Source organism: Pristiophorus japonicus, chromosome 11 (genome assembly GCF_044704955.1).
Source record: "Pristiophorus japonicus isolate sPriJap1 chromosome 11, sPriJap1.hap1, whole genome shotgun sequence".
Lineage (NCBI taxonomy): Eukaryota > Metazoa > Chordata > Chondrichthyes > Pristiophoridae > Pristiophorus > Pristiophorus japonicus.
The window spans coordinates 191,802,191-191,826,579 of NC_091987.1; the positions used below are offsets into that span (position 1 = coordinate 191,802,191).

General features: G+C 43.7%; 1 protein-coding gene across 9 annotated transcripts in view; it reads right to left on the reverse strand.

Moving 5' to 3' along the window:
* gramd1ba (GRAM domain containing 1Ba) overlaps window positions 1-24,389 on the reverse strand; it is a 561,758-nt gene that overhangs the window by 52,516 nt on the left and 484,853 nt on the right. For all 9 annotated transcript variants that reach the window (XM_070894375.1, XM_070894372.1, XM_070894374.1 and 6 more), the window contains one exon: window positions 280-364. In XM_070894375.1, coding sequence (XP_070750476.1) covers window positions 280-364 — 85 coding nt within the window. The remainder of the gene's footprint in view (window positions 1-279; window positions 365-24,389) is intronic.

A 24,389-nucleotide genomic window follows, 5' to 3' on the forward strand; every position in this document is an offset into this window, starting at 1 on the left:
TTATAAATTGTAGCGGGGATATAAAGCAAGATCCAAATGGTAAGCCATGCTGGAAATATTACAGTATCATTGGAGCTTAGTCATCTGTTTTGTTTTTGTGTGGTCAGGAAACACAGTTGACCAATAATTCATTCTGTTTCAGTCATCTGAAAGTATCTTATTTAAAATGGAAATGTTTATTTAATGATAAATGTTTAATCTTTTCATTCAGCCAGTCTTGCTGTGAAGCATGCTTATAAGACAGTGCGTGGTCAACACGAGTGGATGCATGTTCTTTACCAACAATGAGTCGCTCCGTGTCTGGCAGCTGCTTAAAGAGCTTTCTGAAATCCTCATTCCGCTGTTTGTAGGTTGGACTCAAAACCTGAAATACAAAAACAAGTTAAGAATTTCCTTTCAAGCTATATTTCAAACATTCTAGAACAAAAACCTTTTTTGCAACGTTTAACAAGGCTTTCTTTTCTGAAATAGACGCAGAATCTCTCTCCATCTAGAAATACAGGGTAACTTTAACCTAATTCACCGGGCGGGAAACGCATGGGATCAGGTCGCCCGATATTATCCTCCAGTGAGTGACCTCAACGGAGAGTAAGGTCGGGTGGGGTGTAAAACCAGCGCTGCACACGGTCCAGTTAATATCCTGAAGGCCGAGTTAAGTTAAAATTGCTCCCGATGCATTTCCTTTAAAACTGGATCGTCCAAGTGTTATCCCTTGGTAGACCACAGCCGTGTGTAGCATGGAGTCCCGGGGTCATATTTTAAATCTACGCTCCCTGTTGCTGTTGCTCATGGATCTTGGGTGTTCTGATTCATCCACTAATGAGACAACAGCGCTTAAAACACCAGTGTCTGCAAAACACAAACAGGATAAGCCAGCAAATAAGAACTATACAAATAGGACAGAGTTGCTGGAGCGCAGAGGCAACATGTCCTGTGGACTGGTCTCCCCTGCTCCCATAGGTGGTCTGGACAGTCATACAAGAAGCCTACTGGGGAGTATTAGATATCTTTTATGGCTCCTCGATTAATGAGTAAGCATAACCAATACTGATTACTTTTGAGCACATGCAAATATGTTAGTAAGAATTAACAGGAAGATGGCTATTGAGTGAAAAAAGAATAAGTAAAAAAAATCACCGTCACATAGGTGTCTTAAATATTAACTTGCATGACTAATATATATGTGTACACCGTGGAATGCTGATTATACAATTCATTATGACATAAACATATTCCCATTAAATAACACTGATTATATAACCAATCCAAAAAAGAAACTACATTGGAACTCAGTAAAAATGTGCATCAGTACACGTGCATTTAAGTATATTTATATTGCTACATGTACAGTAACTACGAGTGGTTCATTCACATCTGAATGTTTATAAATGACTTGCTAAGCTTTATGTTCAGTTTGCAACACAAGTCCCAGAAATCTTAGTGGATATTTTAAGATGTGAATTTGTGGATATGTCATGACACTACATCCAAGATGCAAAATTATACAGAATACAAATATACAACATTGACATAAACAACATTGGCACTGCCCAGGATGAATTGTGGGACATCTTTGATGCAATTCAAACCTTTCACCTGGTCAAATCTATTTCAGTGCTTTATAATACAATGAAAACTGGGTTCATTTCACTTCCGTCTGTGTTCCTGCTCTCTCTCAACCCCTACACCCCCACCAAAAAAAATTCTACATGTCAAGAAACTGACTCACATTAACCAAAGCTTGTTCCCAAACTCGTGTCCTGCCCATAACAGGTAAGCAATGCAAACGGGCAATTTTAATCTAAGCAGTCTGTGTTTGGAACCCATTTAGACTGTCAGACTCCAAATATCATCATCATAAGTTGTGCATTTGGCTTATGCCACAGTTAAACACCAGATACCAGAATGTGTCTTAAGGGCTACAGGACGTTATGTTTGAAGTACTTTGAAATTATGAACCTCTTATGGCGCTGAGCTGATGTGTCAGCTTAAGGTGTCACAAAACTTGAAGGTGCCAACTTATGCTGGGGCTCAGTGCCACGTTAACCAGGCCTTCTCGTGTGATGCGTACGTGGCCATCTACGCGTCAAACTTGACTGTGAGTAACAGCAGACTGACCATGGGCAGTACCATAGCGAAGTCAATCCTGTCCACAGCTGACATCCACAAATATACACTTTCCAGCGCAGGTTACTGGATGGTGATCAGGAAGAGCAACACTGCTTCATTTGTTCCTCCTGAGCACTGATATATCGTGGTCAACTGCAGCACCTTAATGACTCTCCTGCCTAAGATCAGCTAACTTAGCACAGGCCAGAGTTAAAACCATGATACCGAGATTTCTGATCATCAAACACTACAAATAATTGTCAGCAATAGTTAGCTTAATATTCTGAGACAAGTAAAATGGAAGCCTAAAAAACTGTCTAACAAAATACTATCTCATGAGGAACAAGTCAGGATCAGAACGTTATTATTTTTCAGCTGCTATTTAAGTTTTTTGCTTTTCAAATATCAGTGCTGACACTTAACTTGCAGTACTGTAATAAATAATTACAGACAGCATCACTAATGACACAACAAATGCTTCAGAAAAATAACAGACCTCAAATTACTTGTATCTTTTTTTGTTTATAGGATACAAGATTGGAGTGGAGTCTTGGAAGTACCTGATATGAGTACTTTAGAAGACTTGTTTGTCCTTCCATTAATTCTTATTGCAATCAGAACTGTATATGGCTGATACATAGGCTATTCCAATTAAAATCAAATGAGGTGAGAGCAAACTTCACTTAGCCTAATTTTCCTGTTAAGAACAAGTGGTTATACAGTCAGGACCAAAATCCAAAAAAGGCTCAGAATCTAAGGGCTCAAAATTGGCCCACCCATTATTTTTTGGCGCACTCACCAAAGATGGGCCAACATTGTGGGCTGAAAACGGCGCTGAAAAGATGTCTCCGGATTCTGGCCGCTCTGTGGCCTCTCCCATGGCTTGGCATGGTCTGTCGATTAAGGGGCGGAGCTAGGGCCCTACGCGAAAAACAGTGCTCCAAAAAAAAACGGAGCAACTTCTGGCCAATTTTGAGCCCTAAGTACCTATTGACAGCTGATAATCATAGCCGAGCCTAATCCTATCCTCAGTTCACAACTACACGCACTTGCCAATCACTGCCACTGGATTATGTTCAAGAGCAAGCACCCTGTCTTCTTTTTAACCTTGCTAGCCAAAAGATCCTGAGGCTAATTGTAGCATCCTACACATGCTCCAGCTGAGATTCATGGAGCACACAAACCAAGTCTGGGACCTCTGATCTGCATATTCACTAGGCCAACAGGAAACTCAATTATAAAAATATTGCAGATAAAAAATCCCCCCAATTATTGTGCATGTTAATTTGCTATCTATAGTAACAAATTTCCTTTTCTTTTTAAGTTTGAATAACAGAATAACAGAAGTTACAAACATTTGGCTTGGATGATGCTACCCCGACAAGAGCAGCGTCTGATTGGTTTCTGATCACTTGAAACCAGAGAGTATGTTAGACATTTGAACACACTCCCAGTCATTTTTCCCTATGGTCTTCCTTCTCTGCCTCTCCATTTGTGAAATTCCCGATGCAAATCTTCTGATTTTCCTTCGCTGCTGCACATCAGCAACAATGTGGAGACTATATAGAATCTACCATTCGGCCTATCATGGCTGTGCCAGCTCTCTGAAAGATCTCTCCAATTAAGTCCTGTTCCCCTGCTCTTTCCCTATAGCCTTGAAAATTTTTCCTTTTTTAAGTGTACCATGTGGTTTCATATTATGCAACAGAAAGAGTTTTTTGAGAGGATTTTTGGTGTTTATCAAGGCAAGCAATATTGGGCTCGTTTTTCGGCATATTGCCAGAGTTACGCCCGTTTTTTCTGGCCCCAATACTCCAAAACAAAAGTACCAAGTTACCCCGTTCTAAGGGCTCAATTTTCCCCAGTGATTTGCGCCGTTTTTTTTGGAGCAGGCTGCTCTTTTTGGCTTAAGTTGAAAAACCAGAGTTTACCCAATCAATTTGCACAAGTGGAACTCAGTAGGAGAGAGAGAGAGAGACGGGAATTGCAGAATGGGACCAGGGACCGAGAAATGGACCGGACCAGGAGACTGGGGACCAAAAATCGGACCGGACCAGCAAGCCCTTTGGGTGGGGTTGGAGGTAAGTTGCTGTTATGTGTTTTTCAATTCTTTTAATGTGTTGGGAACAGGCTGTATGCTTCACTTTGCAGTCTCAGTTCGCATTGTGTCCCTGGTTATCATGGCAGCCCGATCTTTTTGGTGCAGATCAAGGCTCCACCCCCAAAACTAAAGGACAGGTTAGGCCACACCAAAATGAAGAAATCTTACAACATTTTTTTTTGGCGTACTTGGGCCCCCCCAAAAAAAAATCAGGCGTAACTCTTTAATTATGCCAAAAAAAAGCTTTGGAGAAAATTGAGCCCGATATTTTGAAATTGGCGCTGTACAGTCTGTCCTGTAGATTCGGGGGGTGGTGCCTAATGCCTGCGTCGAAAAAACTATGCCACCCCCTTCTGCGCATGCACTAAAAAAAAAAGGACTTTTTTGACGTGATTGCTATGGGCGCACAGGCACAGTACAGCTCCTGGTCTGCATTCGGCCATTTTTAATGAGCCAGTTGTGTGTGAGAACTTTAATTCTCATTGGAAAAATCGGAGCTGCAATGCAAGATGCAACACGACTCAAGGACCAAGAATTTCTTACAGGATGAAGTGGAGGCACTAGTTATTGTAATTGAAGCCAGATGGCACGAGCTGGACACCAGCAGGGCTCACATAAAAGTTCCATCAAAAGAAATGAAGAAACGCTGGAATCAACTTGCAGAAGATTACTTTGCAATGGTGACCAGCCCGAGGTCTGAAGGCCAGCGCAAAACGAAGTGGCAGGACCTTGGTCAAGCAGTTAATGTAATATTTTCATTTATTCAATGGAATTGCAATTGTAAATGTGACCCGCTATATATGTACCACCCAGCAGAAAGACACCCTCCTTAAAAAGTTATGTTTTCATGTTTGCAGAGGAAGGTGGCACACAACAAACGGGAAAGAACTTGAACAAGAGGAGGCCAGACGAATCTGCATCCACTGACACCTTTGGGAGAGGGTCGCTGCTTTGATGGGTCCTGCCTGGAGAAAAGCAACCACTACTGCACAAGCTGGGCCCAAACTCGAGGGAGAGGGTAAGTCCTGCAAATTCTACAGTCTGGCTTTGCTAAAAGTTAAGTACTGCGCGGGCTAGCCATGCTTCGGTTCATGAGGATGTCTTCGTCAGCTTTGCTTCGGTTGATGCAACGTGCTATCATTCAACGTGGTCCTTCAAATGAGCCTGCTGCCTGCACTGTATGAGCCTACTCATGCCACCCTGCCCCTTCCTTTGCTGCTAACCATTTGTCTGTTCTGTTATATTTTGCACAACTTGAGGCCAACCCTGACGATGCAGAAGATTATTCAGATGCGGACGAGCACGAAGAGAAGAACATCTTCAAATCCCACCTTCCAGACCAAGAGCATGGGGGTGGGGGTGGTGGGGGGGGAGGGGATGGATGAAGCCCACACTGTTATACTCACTTTGGAGGAGGGGCAGGTGCCGCCCAAAGAGGTGCCAGCCTCTTTCCTGAGTGGCACGAGTGTTGCTGGGACATTCTATGGTTTCCCACCGTCTGAGGCTGAGGATTGCAGTGGGGTGCAGCGAGGCACACCCAGGGCCCCACCGAGGAGGCTGCGGGTCGCAGTGGGATCCAGCAAGGCACAACCAGGGCCCCACCGTACAAGGCTGCGAGTCCTAGTGGGATGCAGCGAGCTACACCCAGGGTGAGATGTGGAAGGGGAGCTCGACAGCGCTCTCCTGAGGTGCAGGATGTAACAATTGTGGTTCAGATGATGGCAATGAGTGCAGAAAGCATTGACCTTACGCGATCACTCCTGGACACCATCAGTGGGGTGGACGATGAGGTATCGTGACTGTCGGGAGAAATAACACCACTCTCACGAGAAATGGGAACACTGTCCGGGAACATGAGGGAGGGAATGTCTCAGGCAGCAGATACAATGTCGGTGCACAAGGGAGGGAATGTTGCAGGTAGTTGAGACACTGTCAGGGCACGAGGGAGGGAATGTCGGAGTTAGTTGTTGCAATAAAGGAACACACCCAGACCCCGCTCCCATTGACAGAATCAACTGCCACTCCCACTCCAATCCCCAGAACAGCCTCTGAAGAGGCCCAAGCCGGGCCTTCCACATTTACGTCTGCCACCCCTCATCAAGAAGTGCGCATTACCCGAAATGGTTGAAAGAATAAGCTTGGTACCAACCAGAGAAACTGCACCACCGCGTGCGGGCAGGGATGGAGTCAACTAGACCAAGCACAGTGGGCAGTCTTCGAATAAGGTGGAGGAGAGATGGGTGCAGCCTTTCTTTGCTGCTGTTGTTATTATTATTGTTGTTACTGTTGTAAATGTTCTCAACTTAATAGTTTTTTGTAAGTTATGTAAATTTACAAGTTTGTAAGTGATGTTAAAAAGTTTGTAAGTGATCTTAGCTGCAAACTTTAAAGTTTGATACAAGAATATTTTTATTAAAGTTAAGTTAAGTACAAACAAATGTTTGTTAAATTTTTGAATAAAATATATTTTAAATTATAACTGAATCATTTCCATCATTTGTTCCATTAACACAACATTACAGAACACGTCCAAACAGTAAACATGGTCCATTTGGAATAGTTGCCGCAGAGCCTTCAGGCAGCAAAGCGTTTACGGATGAGCTGCTGGCGCAAGGCTCGAGCAATCATTAAAGGGGCACGACAGCCCGCCCTCCTCCGCCGTCGTGCTCCGGGTTGAGGTACTTGCATGGCTTTCTCGTCCTCCTCCTTGTCATCTGCATCTTCCTCCTCATCATCAGCCGGGTTTTCTACTAGCAGCTGCTGCTGCTGCCTCATGATGGTTAAGTTATGCAGCATGCAGCACACAACAGTGAAGTGACCGACAATCTTAGGGGAGTATAGCAAGTAGCCTCCGGAATAGTCCAGGCATCGGAAACGCTGTTTCAAGATGCCAATGGTCCTTTCTATTATGCTGTGCGTCGCAATGTGCAACACGTTGTATTCCCGGTCAGCTTCCATCTGGGTTACGCCTAGGGGCATCATCAGCCAGGTGGTGAGTCCATACTCTGTCTCCCAGCAGCCAGCTCTGCCCTTCTGGCTGCTGCTGAAACATGGCAGATGTAGCGCTCTCGCGTAGGATGAACGCATCATGGGTGGTCCCAGGGTATCTTGCATCAATTGACATGATGCGATGCATGTCGTCATACATGAGTTGCACATTTACGGAGTGGAAGCCTTTTCTGTTCCTGTACATCTCGGAATCCTCCAAAGGTGCTCGCAAGACGATGTGGGTACAATCAATGCAGCCCTTTAACTTTGAGAAGCCAGTAATCCTGGAGAAGCCTACAGCCCTGTCATGCATTGCGTGGGCGGTCATGGGGAACTTTATGTAGTCACTCCTCCGGGCATATAGTACAGCAGTCACCTGCCGAACACAGATTTGTGTTGCATGTTGAGAAATGACGCACACATCCCCAGTTGTGGCCTGGAACGATCCAGATGCATAGAATGAAAGTGCAGCTGTAACCTTTGCTTCAACTGACAAAGCAGTCCTCCTGACGCTTCTAGGGGTTGCAGGTCTGCTTTTACTAACTCTCAGATCTCGGTTACAACTTCTTAGCGGAAACGCAGCCTTCTGACACAGTCTGCATCACTCAGGTGCAGGTATGAATGCCTGTCTTGATATAACCAACGTTGGTAAGGCCTCCTGCCATCATCCTGTGTGCTCTGAGGTTCTTCATACGATGACGCCGAATCAATTGTCTTCTCTGCAGCACCATCATACAGAAGGCTCCCATTGTCAGTATTGTCCCCATGATTAAATTGTACCTTTGTAAGAAGCTCAAAACGGCAGGCAGGACAAGCTTCATAGTTATCTCTCTCTCTCCCAAGGTTGATGCTCTAGTATGGACCACATCCAGATCTGAGCATGGGTTTGCTTAGATCGGTAAGCACCCGTTCCTTCCCCCCCCCCTCCCCCACGGGCTTCATTTTTGCTGCATAGTGTAAGTGTTCTCATGCCTGCAGTTCGGCTTCCACAACCCCATGACACAAAAAAAACTAACCTAAAAAAATCGCAACTAACTGAGTTACGCTGGCGCACAATCTTTAGGGAAACTTGAATTTTTTAATGTAGGCCAAAAGAAATGGCGCGCGCCAAAAAACGGCGCAAATCACTGGGGAAAATTGAGCCCATTAACGTTGGATAATGAATATTTTACTGGTGATAGAACAGGTTAAATGCAGAGTAAAGATTCCTCTATGCTAGTTACTAGTGCAATAATATGCCTCGTACCCAATCTCAGAAGCAGCCCTGTACTTCTAGCCTCTGTAAGTTAGATTGCCAATGAATGCCAAATTTGCAGCACCTCTGACATCGGGGCCCTTTAGGCGCTTGGTTAAGGCTCTCCAAATTCATTCCTTGCTTTTATTTATCATTCTGGATTTAAAAGCAGGCCCTTGAAGGGAAGAACAATCTTACCTATTGCACTAACCAGTTTCCTACTGTTTAACATGAAAGCTGATGGCACTAAATCAGGATAGCAACAGCATCTGTTGACAGGAAGACAACTGATTATTGGAAAACATTGTCTGTTTTATTGGATTATTATATCCCTATGTAAAACCTCCTTAATCATAAGGAGTATGGAGTGATGCCAAGGCCGCGATCTAATTAAGTGTTGACGTAAAAGTATAAGATAGCTGAAGTGATTCATTTTTTTTTTTAAAGAGTCATCAAAATTCTGGAGATTACATCTTTGGCATTCTTCTCTTGAATTTGTGACTGTTGATAATGCATGCAGGACAGTTCTGTTTGTCATTAAGTTTATTACTGTTACTAGACATTGTGCCAGGCTGTGTGAGATAAGAACTTGTATTCAACTCATGTAGACACCACTTTGAAAAAGACTGAGGCGTTGCTTAACCAGAAGCCAACATAGGTCAGTGAGCACAGGGGTGATGGGGTGAACAGGACTTGGTGCGAGTTAGAACACGAGCAGGAGAGTTTTGGATGACCTCAAGTTTACGGATGATACAGAATCATAGAAATTTACAGCACAGAAGGAGGCCATTCAGCCCATCGTACCCGTGCCAGCCAACAAAGAGCTATCCAGCCTAATCCCATTTTCTAGCTCTTGGTTGTAGGTTACGGCACTTCAAGGGTATATCCAATTACTTTTGAAATGCTATGAGGGTTTTTGCCTCTACCACTCTTTTAAGCAGTGAGTGCCAGACCCCCACCACCCTCTGGGTGAAAAAGATTCTCATCAAATCCCCTCTAAACGTCCTACTACTTACTTTAAATCTATGCCCTCTGGTTATTGACCACTCTGCTAAAAGGAATGGGTCCTTCCTATCCACTCTAGGCCCCTCATAATTTTAGACACCTCAATTAGGTCTCCCCTCAGCCTCCTCTATTCCAGAGAAAACAACCCCAGCCTATCCAATCTTTCCAGTTCAAGCAACATCCTTGTAAATCTCCTCTGTGCCCGCTCTAGTGCAATCACGTTTTTCCTGTAACGTGGTGACCAGAACTGCACACTACTCTAGTAGTGGCCTAACTAGTATTTTATACAGTTTAAGCATAACTTCCCTGCTCTTATATTCTATGTCTCGGCTAATAAAGGCAAGCATGCCGTATGCCTTCTTAACCACCTTATCTACCTGTCCTGCTACCTTCAGGGATCTCTGGACTTGCACTCCAAGGTCCCTCTGTTCCTTTACACTTCTCAGTGTCCTACCATTTTTTGTTTATTCCCTAAAGCTGTGCAGTCTACAACTTTCTTCTTCATTATCAACCACACAGCCAGTTCTGAAAACTTCTTAATTTCGTATCCAGTCTGCCTTGTGGGACCTTATCAAAAGCCTTGCTAAAATCCATATAGACTACATCAAATGGATGACCCTCATCGAGCCTCCTTGTTACCTCCTCAAAAATTTCAATCAAGTTAGTCAGACACTTAACAAATCCATGCTGACTGTCCTTGATTAATCCGTGTCTTTCTAAATGAAGATTTATCCTGACCCTCAGGATTTTTTCCAATCATTTTCCCACCACCAAGGTTAGGCTGAATGGCCTTTCTCCCTTTCTAAACAATGGTACAAAGTTAGCAGTCCTCCAGCACCACACCTGTAGCCAGAGGATTGGAAAATGATGGGAGGCCGGCCAGGAGTACGTTGGAATAGTCAAGTCTAGCATGGATGAGGGTTTCAGCAGCAAATGAGCTGAGGCAGGGGCAGAGTCGAGCAATGTTCCGGAGATGGAAATAGGCAGTCGTAGTGTTAGTCTTAGAATAACAAAGTCTCAATCTGCTGGCTATAAGGAGCCCACTCAAAATAAGCCCGGACCACAAATCTGCCCCAAATTCAGCACTAAATCAGAAATCTCACTCACAGGGACAGTAGGATGGTTGGTGTCGGAATAGAAATCTCAGCGTGATACAATAGCGGGTGCTTTTCTGAGACTATGGTTTAAGCATGCCGCCAGCGCCCAGTAGAGGGAGCTTTGCCTCGGAGTGCTTGATGCTGACACGAGGTATAGAAAATATTCCATTCCATCCTTTAGCTTGAAGTGCACAAATAAAACTCAGCAATTATTCCTGCAGCTTCAGGCGTTGGATATCCAACATATATTTTAAACTATTGCTACTGTGAATTATCTCCGTAGCTTATCTCCACTTAAAAGTAAATACTGTAAACTCTGGTGTATACGTCGCAACTTCAGAAACATTCCTTGATGCTCCAAGAGGCATGTGATTTATATCAAAAAGGCCATTATAAAATGTTGAAAGTTATACACCATGGTGACACATACACCAAATTTTAACAGTCTATTAGATGAAATATTTTCTTTTTTTTGATTAATTAGTAAATATGAAATTTAGACAGGAGTCAATTCAGTTAAGAACAATGGTCTGATGGGAAAATCCTACTGTGCTTAAGTAGAATTGACTGCAGTTAGGATGGAAGTATGGATTTTATGAATAGCCTAGTAGAGTTGCGAATAGGACACTTGCATTGCACACCTGTGGTCACGGATTGGAGTCCCAGCACTTACTGCCAGTCCAATCCGCCAGCCACAAGTTGTTAGTTCTCAACAGGGCCACTAGGTGGGACGGTGGAAAAACATCGCCCAACTCACCCCGCAGCACGCGCAACTCCTATCAACTGAATATGGAGCACCATCAGAAGTCGTCACTGCGTTCCCGTCCGCCTCGCCCTCCCGGATTAAGGAGGATGTTTTGGGGTGAGTGGCCTTGGGGTGGGGGGGGGGGTTGGGGGAAGGGAAAGGAAGAAAAATGGAGGGCAAAAAAATACATTTGATTGAATTATTACAAATGACTTTGATATAAACAACAAGACTGCAGAAGATAAAAAGTTGAAGAATAATTTAAACAGGGAGGTTTACCATCAAAGCCAGCTTAAAAAAAAACATTACTTGTTTTTCCAGTCAGTGTCTGATGTTGTTCTTAATGTTTTTATTCAAATGGTGGCTGTTGATGCCATCACTGTGGGTGTTAATTTGGGGTAGTTACTTGGTCCAAGAGCGGAGGGGGCTGAGGGAGGATTAGCACAGGCTGAGTTAACCGGAGGTACTTTAACTATCTTCCCATTTCAAATAATTCAGCCCCTTCAACATCTGGATCCCGTAACTCCTCCCAGCTAATTTCCTCAATGAGATCATTGGGAACAACTGTTCAGACAAAAGTACTCAACAAATCACAAGAAGTTGACAGAAAACAAGCTCAAGAATATTGAAGCTAAAGGGGATTGAAAGTCAAGAGCGAGCACTCCTTACTCAAAATGCTCGGCCATTCATATTCAAAAAATATATATCCAGAAAAATGATCTTTGCCTTTAAAAAATAAGGCAACTTGGCCCGAACAGAAATCTACCAGTTTGTCTTCTCCTTGCTACTAGGCCACTCCATGACATCACTGGTAGAGAGATACTTTGTACTGCTCCAATCATTGAGAACTGTTCTAGAGCCACACCACTCCAGGGAAGCATTCAAGTGTGCCTATTTAAAAAAAATGTAGATAGGAGAGTACTTCAAATTAAAAGTACTCCGAGAATTTCTGTCCCCCTTCTGACATCAGTCTTGGTAACTGCATTATTTTAAAAGGGCTACTAATGATGAGAATACCTCATTTGAGAAAAGATCATGCCATACGTCTGTTACATTGCAAGGCACGTGCTCAGTAGCAGCAGCATTCCGAAGTTTATATGGGAGACAAGTTTCAAAATGCGCGTGAAATGACGTTGCTGAAAGCCAGAGTTGGCTGAATGCAGGGATGTGAAAGTATGACATTCATGCAGTGGGGAGGTGGTTTCAGGAATTTTTGACAGCAAGGATGAGGACATTCTTAAGATGGTGCAACATGTGACAAACAGAATTGAGTGTGCCCTTAATGTATTTGCTTCATGGGTTCTTGCTTAAGAATTCATAGCAACACATTGCTATTAAGAACTTGTTGGTTTATTAACAAAGGTTTAACACTACACATTACCAGTTCATCCACTAGGCTCACAACTGCATACATCATTGTGGATGACCTAGACCCACTGACTGGGGTTTTATTGAGTCTTGTGAACATCACATGACTGGCTAAGCCATTCACAATGTAACAAGCGCTACAACTATTTTGTTGAAACTATAAATTATTAAAGGGGCACTAAAATCGACAAATTAAACTTTTAACATTAAAGGACCAAATTAAAATTTGGTTGCCAGGGGTGATGATGCACTCCAGTCTCTCTGGCGCCCATCTATCATGGAAGGCCGCGAGCGTAACGGTGGACAACGCGTGCCCCATCTCCAGGGACACCCTGGCTCGGATGTAACTGCGGAAGAGAGGCAGGCAGTCGGGCTGAACGACCTTCTCGACTGCCCGCTGCCTGGACCGGCTGATGGACCCCTTGGCCATGCCCAGCAGCAGTCCTACAAGGAGGCCCTCGGACCTACCCGCTCCCCTCCGCACAGGGTGTCCAAAGATCAGGAGTGTGGGACTGAAGTGCAACCAGAATCTGAGGAGCAGCCCCTTCAAATATTGGAACAGGGTCTGCAACCTCGTACATTCAATAAAAATGTGGAACATGGACTCTTTCAGACCGCGGAAATTGCAGGCGGCCTGTGAGTCCGTGAACCAACTTAAAAATTTACTGCACGGGACTGCACCACCCTCCAGACCAAGTCCCCAATAAATAAGAGAAGGACTCCCACATAGAGTGCACTCAATTGGGGACCCCCGCCTCCTCCGACGGCAAGATAGTACGCCACGGCGTGTCTGGACAGGAGACGAGGATGGCAAGGTGGAGAGTGTGCAACAGCAGTCCGTACAGGAATTTCCTCCGCACAAACCAACAAGCTTTACAACTCTTTTTGGGGAGAAAAAGTAAACATTAAATCAAGTGCCCCCCGATCTGGGGGACACTCCAAACATTTTTCAAGGCGCTTTTTTGTGCTTTTTTTTGTTTTTTTGGGCACTAAAATCATATTTTTTCAAGTGCCCCCTATAAAAGGGGAGGGGGACACTAAAACCGGCATTTAAAATAAATTAGACTTTAAAACATATAAAATCAAATTAAAATTTGGTTGCCGGGGGTAACGATGCACTCCAGTCCCTCCGGTGCCCACCTCTCGCGGAAGGCCACGAGCGGACCGGTAGACACCGCGTGCTCCATCTCCAGGGACACCCTGGACCGGATGTACGCGCGGAAGAGAGGCAGGCAGTCGGGCTGAACGACCCCCTCGACCGCCCGCTGCCTGGACCGGCTGATGGCCCCCTTGGCCGTGCCCAGGAGCAGTCCTACGAGGAGGCCCTCGGATCTACCCGCTCCCCTCCGCACAGGGTGCCCAAAGATCAGGAGTGTGGGACTGAAGTGCAACCAGAATTTGAGGAGCAGCCCCTTCAAGTATTGGAACAGGGTCTGCAACCTCGTACATTCAGTAAAAATATGGAACATGGACTCTTCCAGACCGCGGAAATTGCAGGCGGCCTGGGAGTCCGTGAACCAACTTAAAAATTTATTACACGGGACTGCTCCGTGCAACACCCTCCAGGCCAAGTCCCCAATAAATAAGGGAAGGACTCCCATGTAGAGTGCACTCCATTGGGGACCCCCGCCTCCTCCAGACGGCAAGATGGTACGCCACGGCGTGTCTGGACAGGAGACGAGGATGGCAAGGTGGAGAGTGTGCAACAGCAGTCCGTACAGGAATTTCCTCCGCACAGACCAACAAGCTCGACAACTCTTTTTGAATAAAACATAATTAACATTAAATCAAGTGCCCCCCAATCTGGGGAACACTCCAGCCACTTTTCAACTGCCCTTTTTTTGTGTTTTTTTTTAAAAAAGAATTTTAATTTTTTTTATTTTTGGGCAATAAAATCATATAATTTACAAGTGCCCCCTATACAAGGGGAGGGGGACACTAAAACCCGGCAATTAAAACAAATTAAACTTTAAAACATAAAATCAAATTAAAATTTGGTTGCCGGGGGTGATGATGCACTCCAGTCCCTCCGGCGCCCACCTCTCGCGGAAGGCCACGATCGTACCGGTGGACACCGCGTGGTCCATCTCCAAGGACACCCTGGCCCGGATGTACGCACGGAAGAGAGGCAGGCAGTCAGGCTGAACGACCCCCTCGACCGCCCGCTGCCTGGACCGGCTGATGGCACTCTTGGCCGTGCCAAGGAGCAGTCCTACGAGGAGGCCCTCAGACCTACCCGCTCCCCTCCGCACAGGGTGCCCAAAGATCAGGAGAGTGGGACGGGGCTGCAACCTCGCACACTCCATAAAAACATGGAACACGGACTCTTCCAGACCGCGGAAATTGCAGGCGGCCTGGGAGCCCGTGAACCGGCTTAAAAATTTATTGCACGGCACTGCTCCGTGCACCACCCTCCAGGCCAAGTCCCCGATAAATAATGGGAGGACTCCCACGTAGAGTGCACTCCATTGGGGACCCCCGCCTCTTCCAGACGGCAATATGGTACGCCACGGCGTGTCTGGACAGGAGACGAGGATGGCAAGGTTGAGAGTGTGCAAGAGCAGTCCGTACAGGAATTTCCTCCGCACAAACCAACAAGCTCTACAACTCTTTTGAGTAAACAAAACAAACATTAGATCAAGTGCCCCCCGATCTGGGGGACACTACAAACATTTCACAAGGCCCTTTTTTTTTTTGGTGTTTTTTTGTGGGTTTTTTTGGGCACTAAAATCATAGTTTTTTTCCAAGTGCCCCCTATAAAAGGGGAGGGGGACACTAAAACCGGCATTTAAAATAAATTAGACTTTAAAACATATAAAATCAAATTAAAATTTGGTTGCCGGGGGTAATAATGCACTCCAGTCCCTCCGGCGCCCACCTCTCGCGGAAGACCGCGAGCGTACCGGTGGACACCGCGTGCTCCATCTCTAGGGACACCCTGACCCGGATGTAGGCACGGAAGAGGCAGGCAGTCAGGCTGAACGACCCCCTCGACCGCCCGCTGCCTGGACCGGCTGATGGCACCCTTGGCCGTGCCCAGGAGCAGTACTACGAGGAGGCCCTCGGATCTACCCGCTCCCCTCCGCACAGGGTGCACAAAGATCAGGAGTGTGGGACTGAAGTGCAGCCAGAAATTGAGGAGCAGCCCCTTTAAATAATGGAACAGGGGCTGCAACCTCGCACACTCCATGAAAACATGGAACACGGACTCTTCCAGACCGCAGAAATTGCAGGCGGCCTGGGAGTCCGTAAACCGGCTTAAAAATTTATTGCAAGGCACTGCTCCGTGCACCACCCTCCAGGCCAAGTCCCCGATAAATAATGGGAGGTCTCCCACGTAGAGTGCACTCCATTGGGGACCCCCGCCTCCTCCAGATAGTACGCCACGGCGTGTCTGGACAGGAGACGAGGATGGCAAGGTGGAGAGTGTGCAAGAGCAGTCCGTACAGGAATTTCCTCCGCACAGACCAACAAGCTCTACAAACCTGTGAGCATACTCACAGGTGCATACATTACAGTGTCAATCCCAGGTCACTTGTTATCAATAGGAAAAGATTTCAGAGCAAAGGGGACTGTATAGGGACAAGTGGGGATGTCCATTGACACCCCAGTGGCTCGTTGAGCATTGTAGGGACCGAAACTGTGATGATACTTGGCAGCACCAAATGACTTGCATGGTGGGGAAAGCAGAAGTTTTTACTGTTTGCATACTATATGATACATTTTCCTGATACTTCCCATTCATAACAAATAGGTACAGGGTAGCCTCCCAAATATTGCAATGTATATTGCTTGTTAATATTTTACTTCACACAACCCGGTGGAAGCTGGTACCTGGTACTATTTTATCAGCCTTTCCGTACATGAGTGAGTAAACAAAACTAGGAATGTGGTCTCAAGCGAGTTTAGCAATGCAGCCAAAAGATAATCTTCAATTTGCCGAAAGGAAATCCATAAATTAACACTATCATTGCGACAACAATACCTAACTCCTTCATACCCAACTTATCATATCCAGTTGACTCAGTCCAATTAATACTCCAATCAGCCTGAGAAAAGGGGCACCCTGCAACATATCAGATATATCATTATTGTAGCTGCTATCTCCAATCCCAAATGTGTCCAATTATTCCCTATCCAAATCAACTGTGGTTCATTCACAAGGACTTAAGACAGACCCAGTTATTAAGGATTGAGCTGGTCCAAATAAACTACCTAGATGCAAAAATTGCCTTTAAATGTTACCCAGGTGTAAAGCGAAAAGATCGAGAAGCACATTCTCAAAAATAGATGAAATAAGGAAGTGGACTTAAGCAAAGCACATAATGATGGGTTTAGTTGATGAAACATTGAAAGGTTATGATCTGAGCAGGTAACAACAACTTATATTTATATAGTGCCTTTAAAGTAGTAAAAAGTGTCAAGGCGCTTCACAGGAGTATTATAAGACAAAACAAATACATTTGACACCGAGCCACATGAGAAGAAATTACAGTAGATGACCAAAGAGGTAGGTTTTAAGGAGTGTCTTGAAGGAGGAAAGAGAGGTAGAGAGGCGCAGAGGTTTAGGGAGGGAGTTCCAGAGCTTAATGGCCGAGACAGCTGAAGGCACGGCCACTGATGGTTGAGCGATTATAATCAGGGATGCTCAAGAGGCCAGAATTTGAGGAGCGCGAGGCCATGGAGAGATTTGTAAACAAGGATGCAAATTTTGAAATTGAGGCATTGCTCAACCGGGAGCCAATATAGGTCAGCGAGCACAGGATGATGGGTGATCGTGAGTTGGTGCGAGTTAGTACACGGGCTGCTGAGTTTTGAATTACCTCAAGTTTACATAGTGTAGAATGTGGGAGGCCAGCCAGGAGTGTGTTGGAGTAGTCAAGTCTAGAGGTAACAAAGGCATGATTGAGGGTTTCAGCAGCAGAAGAGCTGAGGCAGGGGCAGAGGCATGCAATGTTACGGAGGTGGAAAAAGGCGGTTTTAGTTATATGTGGCTGGAAACTCATTTCAGGGTCAAATATGACACCTAGATTGCGAACAGTCTTGTTCACCCTCAGATTGATGCTAGGGAGAGGGATGCAGTCAGTGGTTAGGGAAGGCAGTTTGGGACGTGGACCAAAGATAATGACTTTGGTCTTCCCAATATTTAATTGGAGAATATTTCTGCTCATCCAGTACTAGATGTCGAACAAGCAATCTGACAATTTAGATACCATGCAGGGGTCGCGCGAAGTGGTGGTGAGGTAGAGCTGGGTGTCGTCAGCGTACATGTGGAAAATGACTCCGTGTTTTCAGATGATATCTCCAAGGGGCAGCATATAGATGAGAAATAAGAGGGGGGCCAAGGACAGATCTTAGGGGGACACCAGAGGTAACGATGCGGGAGTGGGAAGAGAAGCCATTTCAGGAGATTTTCTGGCTACGATTAGATAGATAAGAATAGAACCAGGCGAGTGCAGTCCCACCTAGCTGGACGTTGGTGGAGAGGCGTTGGAGGAGGATAGAGTGGTCAACTGTGTCAAAGGCTGAAGACAGGTCCAGAAGGAGGAGGAGGGATCATTTACCTTTGTCACAAAGGATGTCATTTGTGAATTTGATAAGAGCCATTTCAGTATTTGGCAGGGGCAAAAACCAGATTGAAGGGATTCAAACATTGAATTCATGGAAAGATGGTCACGGATTTGGGAGGCGACAACATGTTCCAAGTACTTTGGACAGGAAAGGGAGGTTGGAAATGGGGCGATAGCTAGCATGCAAAGTGGGGTCGAGGCTTGTTTTTTGAGAGGGGTGATGACAGCAGATTTGAAGTAGAGGTGAACAGTACCTGAGGAGAGAGAACCGTTAACAATGTCGGCTAATATGGGAGCCAAAAAAGGAAGTTGGGTGGTCAGCAGTTTAATGGGAATAGGGTCAAGGAAGCAGGAAGTGGGTCTCATGGATAAGATGAGTTTGGAGTGATCAAGAGGGGAGATCATAGAGAAACTAGAGAAAGATATGAGTTTAGGGCTCGGGCAAGTGGGAGCCTTAGATGAAGTTTGGCCCGGTGGGCTAGGTGAAGGAAGGGAACTCGCAGAGGCAGCTGATCGGATGGTCTCAATCTTTGAGACAAAGAAGTCTATGAGCTCCTCACACTTCTTGTTGGTGGTGAGTGGAGACGATAGGGGAGAGGGGTTTGAGATGATGATTAGAAGCAGAGAATAGTAGCCGGGAGTTATTTTTGCAATCCAGAATGATCCTGGAATAGTGGGCAGTTTTTGTAGACAAGAGTAAGAACCGATAATGTTTTGTGTGTTCGAGCCAAATCTGGCGGTGAATGGCTAAACCAGTTGTCTGCCACATCTGTTTAAGTCTACGCCCTTTTGACTTGAAGGAGCGAAGATGAGGGCTGTGGGAATGGCCAGCGTGGGAGAGAGTAATCTTTTTAACAGGGACAAGGTCATCAAAGGTGGTGGTGAGGGTGTGGTTGAGCAAATCGGTGGCTGCAGAAATATCATTGCTAAAAGAGGGCCAAAGGTTGGACAGTTTTGAGTTGATAAGTGCAGTTCTAAGAGAAAAGTTCCTAAGTAACCAGCCTCCTACAAGTCCAGAAACAAACAGGATATACATAATGTAAACTTTACACAGGCATGAAAGTTCCACCCCTCCCTTCTTATGTTTGTAGTTACAAATTATCATCTTTTAAATACTGTTTTCAGGGAAATCACCAACAGTGATTTATTGCAACTGACCTTTGAGCAGCCAACACAGGCCTTGATTGCAAAATTTGCAAATGATTGTAAATGGAAGCATTTTTTGTTGGTTGGTTGTGGAAGTGAATGTTCAGAATGACCATTATCCTTTGCCTGGTCCAGCGACTTCTCATGTGGTTTGTTTTTGGTTATGAATGCAATTTAGAGTCACAGTGTTCCTTAATCATGAAACTTAAGTGCTGCTGCTTTCAGAGTCTCTTCACTCTCACATGGTCGTGAGATGAAGTGAAGATGTTCCAAAATAGTTATTGAAGTGCATGGAAAACTGCAATACACAGAATTTTTTGCCTTTGATACGTAAGTGACCCTAAGAGGCATTACAATTTGGAGTAAATTTAATAAGCAATTTTTTTCTTGCATTAAAAAAATTCAGAAAATGCACTTTGAATTCAGTACAAATACTTTATTTAGTTGAACCATAATTGCCATTTCCAATTATTTGAGACTGCTAAATATAGAAGAAATTGAACATTTTACTGTAACTCTTCTAAGTTCATAAGCAAATTAAGCCAGCAATATAGATGAGAGGCACCGCAAAAGACCTTTTGCTGATTAATTTAGTGCTAGGCGGCAGTAGCATTATACATAATTGTCTGCATGTGAATGTTGGCCTTGCTTGCAGACCGAGCCACTGCTTTACATCACGTACAGCAGCACACTCGTATATGGTTGCACCACTCACTTGCACATAATCCAGGCTGACACTTCAGTGCAGTACTGAGGGTGTTCTGTACTCTCAGAGGTGTCATTATTTGGACGAGGCATTAAAACGCGATCCCAGTCGCTCTCTCAGGTGGACATACAAGATCCCATTCGAAGAAAAGGAGTTCTCCCAGTTTCCCAGCCAACATTTAACTCTCAACCAAAATCACGAAAAGCACAGTATCTGGTCTTTTATCTCTCTGCTGTTTTTGGGACTTACTGTGCACAAATTGGTTACTGCCTTTCTCAACATTATAAGAGCTACATTTCAAAAGTACTTCATTGGCTGTGAAGTGCTTTGGGGTGTCCTGAGGTCATGAAAGGCACTATATAAATGCAACTTCTTTCTTTCCTAGTTGCAAAAGAACCAAGATCTTATTGAACAAAATGAGCTGATCTGAGTTGAAACTATGAGGTCAGCATAACTTGTGAAATCAGCAGGTTTTGACAGGAGTGACAATATTTTGAAAGTAAAATCCCAACTCTTTTGAATACACAGACACTTGGATTAGAATCTTCATTTTAAATGACTGCATATATTTTCTGTTACACCCCCATTTTCTTCACTCGTTGGCTCCTTTGGGCCACACACATTCTACTGCTGCTCAGGGGAAAGTGGCCACTTTCTTCCAGCTCACAAGCAATCCTCCTCCAAGGCAGCTGTGTCCTTTGGCTAAAATCGGAAGTGCAGCAAAGTGGGAGAGTGACCTGGTAATTGTCCATTGTGCAACACCACATATTAGTGCCCAAATACACACAAATGTGTTGCAAAAGATTGCTTGAGACTTTTCAAGAGAATTATAGTACATTACCAGGGCCATTGTGTTCTACTCATTACAAATGGAATGAAAATATATTATGCAATAGAGAATCCCCACGGTAAAATAAGCAGCAAGTGGAATTCCTCAAAGAATGCAATGATCATTAGAAAATCTATCTTGATTCATTTTCATGACTTTTTAATCTAGTAAAGGTTTCACTTTTCCTCTTCCTGTCAGTATGTTGAAAGGAGTTAATTTGTCATATTTTGAAATGTGGCATTTACATAAAGTGCAGTAAATCCTCTTTAATAAGCTCTTAGTGTTGCAGAAACCTTACGTAAAAGCAGAAAAAGAAAAAATAAAGACTTGGATTTATATAGCCACTGGACAACTCAAAGCTCTTCACAGCCAATGAAGTACTTTTTGAAGTGTTGTCACTGTTGTAATGTAAAAAATAGTAATGAGACATAAAATTGGAAAAGGGATTTCTAATCTACATCAATTTTTAGAAAGCATTTGAAAAAGTTTCACAGGTGAGGCTTTCAATGATGATCATGCAATGAATGGTAAATGTAATACTTGGATTGAAACTAACTGAGGAGGAAGGAGGTGATAACAGAAAAAAGTTTTATCGGGGTGGGGGAGTCACAAGTGGCATTTTCGAGGGTCCTATTCTTAGTCCTCTGCTTACACTATTCATAAGTCATGTGGTGGAGAGCACGTCTAGTAATATAAGCGGTTAATGCTACCAAGCCACGTGGCCAGGAAACTAACAGAAAGTTGAGAATATTTAAAAATATGCAAAACAATGGGTCAAGAACTAGATGATTTTAATATAGATACAAGCATAATGTAACACACAAACACAAAATATATACAAAGTGAATTGGGCTTCATTCCCGAAGAATGAAGAAAAGGATTTGAGCATAATTATCAAGCATTCAATTATAGTATTTAGCTAAAATGAAGCTGTTATCGACAAAGTTAATCGAGTTCCAGAGAGCTTTAAATAACAAAGTGAAACAGATCACTTCAATAACTCATTGGTAAAGTGCTTTTTAAAAATGTATTTAATATAGGGGATCACACCTTCAAAAGCTCATTTCTATATTGGCCAGAGTTCAGAGAAGAGGGGCAAAGAATTATTACAAGTCTTTGAGCTCTAAGTTACAAGTAGAGATTTCAGAGCTGAACTAATTTGCACTGGAGAGACACTGAGAGCAGTCATTATCCGGGCTTTCAAAACCATTAGCAGATTTAAAATAGTAGACAGAGAAATGTGAAACTATGCATAAGTGCTCATCTGCTATTTTCATCAGCATTCATTTGTTGCCCTAAGTCCCTTGAAGTAAAGGGTCATCAACAGCAACAATAATTTAGATTTACACAATACTTTAATGTCGAGAAGTGTCCCAATATCCTTTACAAAGCCAAAAAAAACCCTGTGGTTTTTGAGCCAAAGAAGATATTTGGAGGAGTGAATAAAAACTTGGTCAAAGATGTAGGTTTGGGGGAGAATTGTGAAGGAGGAGAGGGAGGTAGGGAGGTAGAGTGGTTCAGGGATGGAATTCCAAACAGTAGGGTAAAAGGCACGGCTCCCTGTTACTCTAGCTCCCACCTCTTTGATTCAGTCCGACAAAGATGCTTGCATCTCTTTCAGTTTCTGGTTCTATGAAGGTCGAGACCCAAAACGTTGATCTGATTTTCTCTTTTGAAATGCTGATGGTCCTGCTGTTTATTGCCAGTATTTTCTGTTTTTATTTTGGTTTTCAGAACTTGCAGTTTGAAAAAAATATATTGATCTGGATTAATAATTCTAGCTTCCTTCAATTATCTTTGATCGTGAAGCGAAATTTCTCAGAGATTTATCTTTTGGGTAATTTCTCTATAGTTGTAGTTTCTCTCAAGAGGTTAAGTAGGTCGGGTAAAATCCATGAAAGGACAAACTGTACGTGATCTGTGGAACGTATAGACCTAATGGCATTTTTTTTCATCATTTCTTCTGTCCTTGCATATCATAGTTTCATTTGCTATAACCTATGTCTAGTAATCACTAGTCAAGAACACAAAAGTGTCCATAACATGGCACCTATTGGTATGAAACTGGTCGTCGAAATCAGAGCGGCTACAAGAATGGCTGGTGAACTGAGGCTCAAAAATAAACATGGCATCATAATACTTTTATCAGGAAAGTTCAATTTTGTGAGGTTGATGTCTGATTTCTTTCAACGGAGAAAACCAAATTATAAAACTATATATAACAGTCCAAACGATAGCATGGTGACAACTAGAAGTATTTCACTTTTAATTAATGACAAAGTATAACAGCCACATAGCGGATACAAAACATAAGTGGAATTAATCGCTATCCAACTAAGTAAATATTGGGTATGTAAATATTTCTGTTGAATGGACATTTTCTCAGCCTCACACTGCCCACCCAGAACTGTATTACAGGGTTTGGTTAATGTTATTATAGGTGAAAATAAACAAATTATCTTGAACTGGTCTAGAGTCCTACAAGTGCCATAATTAAGCCATATCTCTTCTATTTTAAAGTTGAAATAGAATTTCAGAGAAATTCATTCTGAAGTAAAGCATCACAAGCGATTCTTCACAGCCATAAAATCAGCTTTGTTCAGGGTAGAAGGATTGGGGCCTGAAGAGACAAATGGCCAGTTCCCGACTTGTGGTCTTGGCCACACTACAGATATTCAGTGAGTGTGGCTGAGTTCATGACCAAGGTCATCCACTGAGAACATATTGGTTCCATGAGGAATTCGGTCACATAGATCATAAATATTAAGATATCATTAACTTTTTTGGAGAATGTGCAATATAATCAAAGTCAAACACTCAGTAAAACATACGTGCCTATTCTTAAATATATCTATAATTTCCATTACTGTTAACAAAATATTATCACTACCTCACACACAGATATGGTGACACCTCAAACCTTGCGGAGATAAATCCCTAATTAGTGAAAATATGTTGATGCCCCATGAGTTTGCAACAAGTTCTGACTGGTCAAGAGATTTGATTTGTGATTCTGAACTACCTCAATCACTCAAAGAGAATATGTAAAGGATTCCATTTGAGAAAACGTGGTGGTTTAAACCTATCTCTTCACCCTTCTGGGTGTAAAAATTCACCCTTGACAATGGGGTTCACACCAAATGATGCTAGTATCCGTACATTATAAATGGGTGTTTGCTCTGTCATCACAGCTATGCACCGAGCAACAAGCTATAACATTGTTGCAGAGCCGAAAATACTAAATATCATTGGCTGAACAACTGTCAGAAGTTAGAAAATTGATTTATTAATTACTGCCGATTAATTGATGTCAATGGACAATGATTATCAGTGAGTGACACCAGCAGACACTGGTAGAGAGAGTAACAGGCTCTCTCATGCCCTTTGGTCCTCTGAGTCTGGCCTTCTGTGTCATTGTCCCCATCCCCATTGCTGGCAAAGCCTTTGGCCATCATGACCATACTCTCTGGAACTCCCTCCCTCAACTCCTC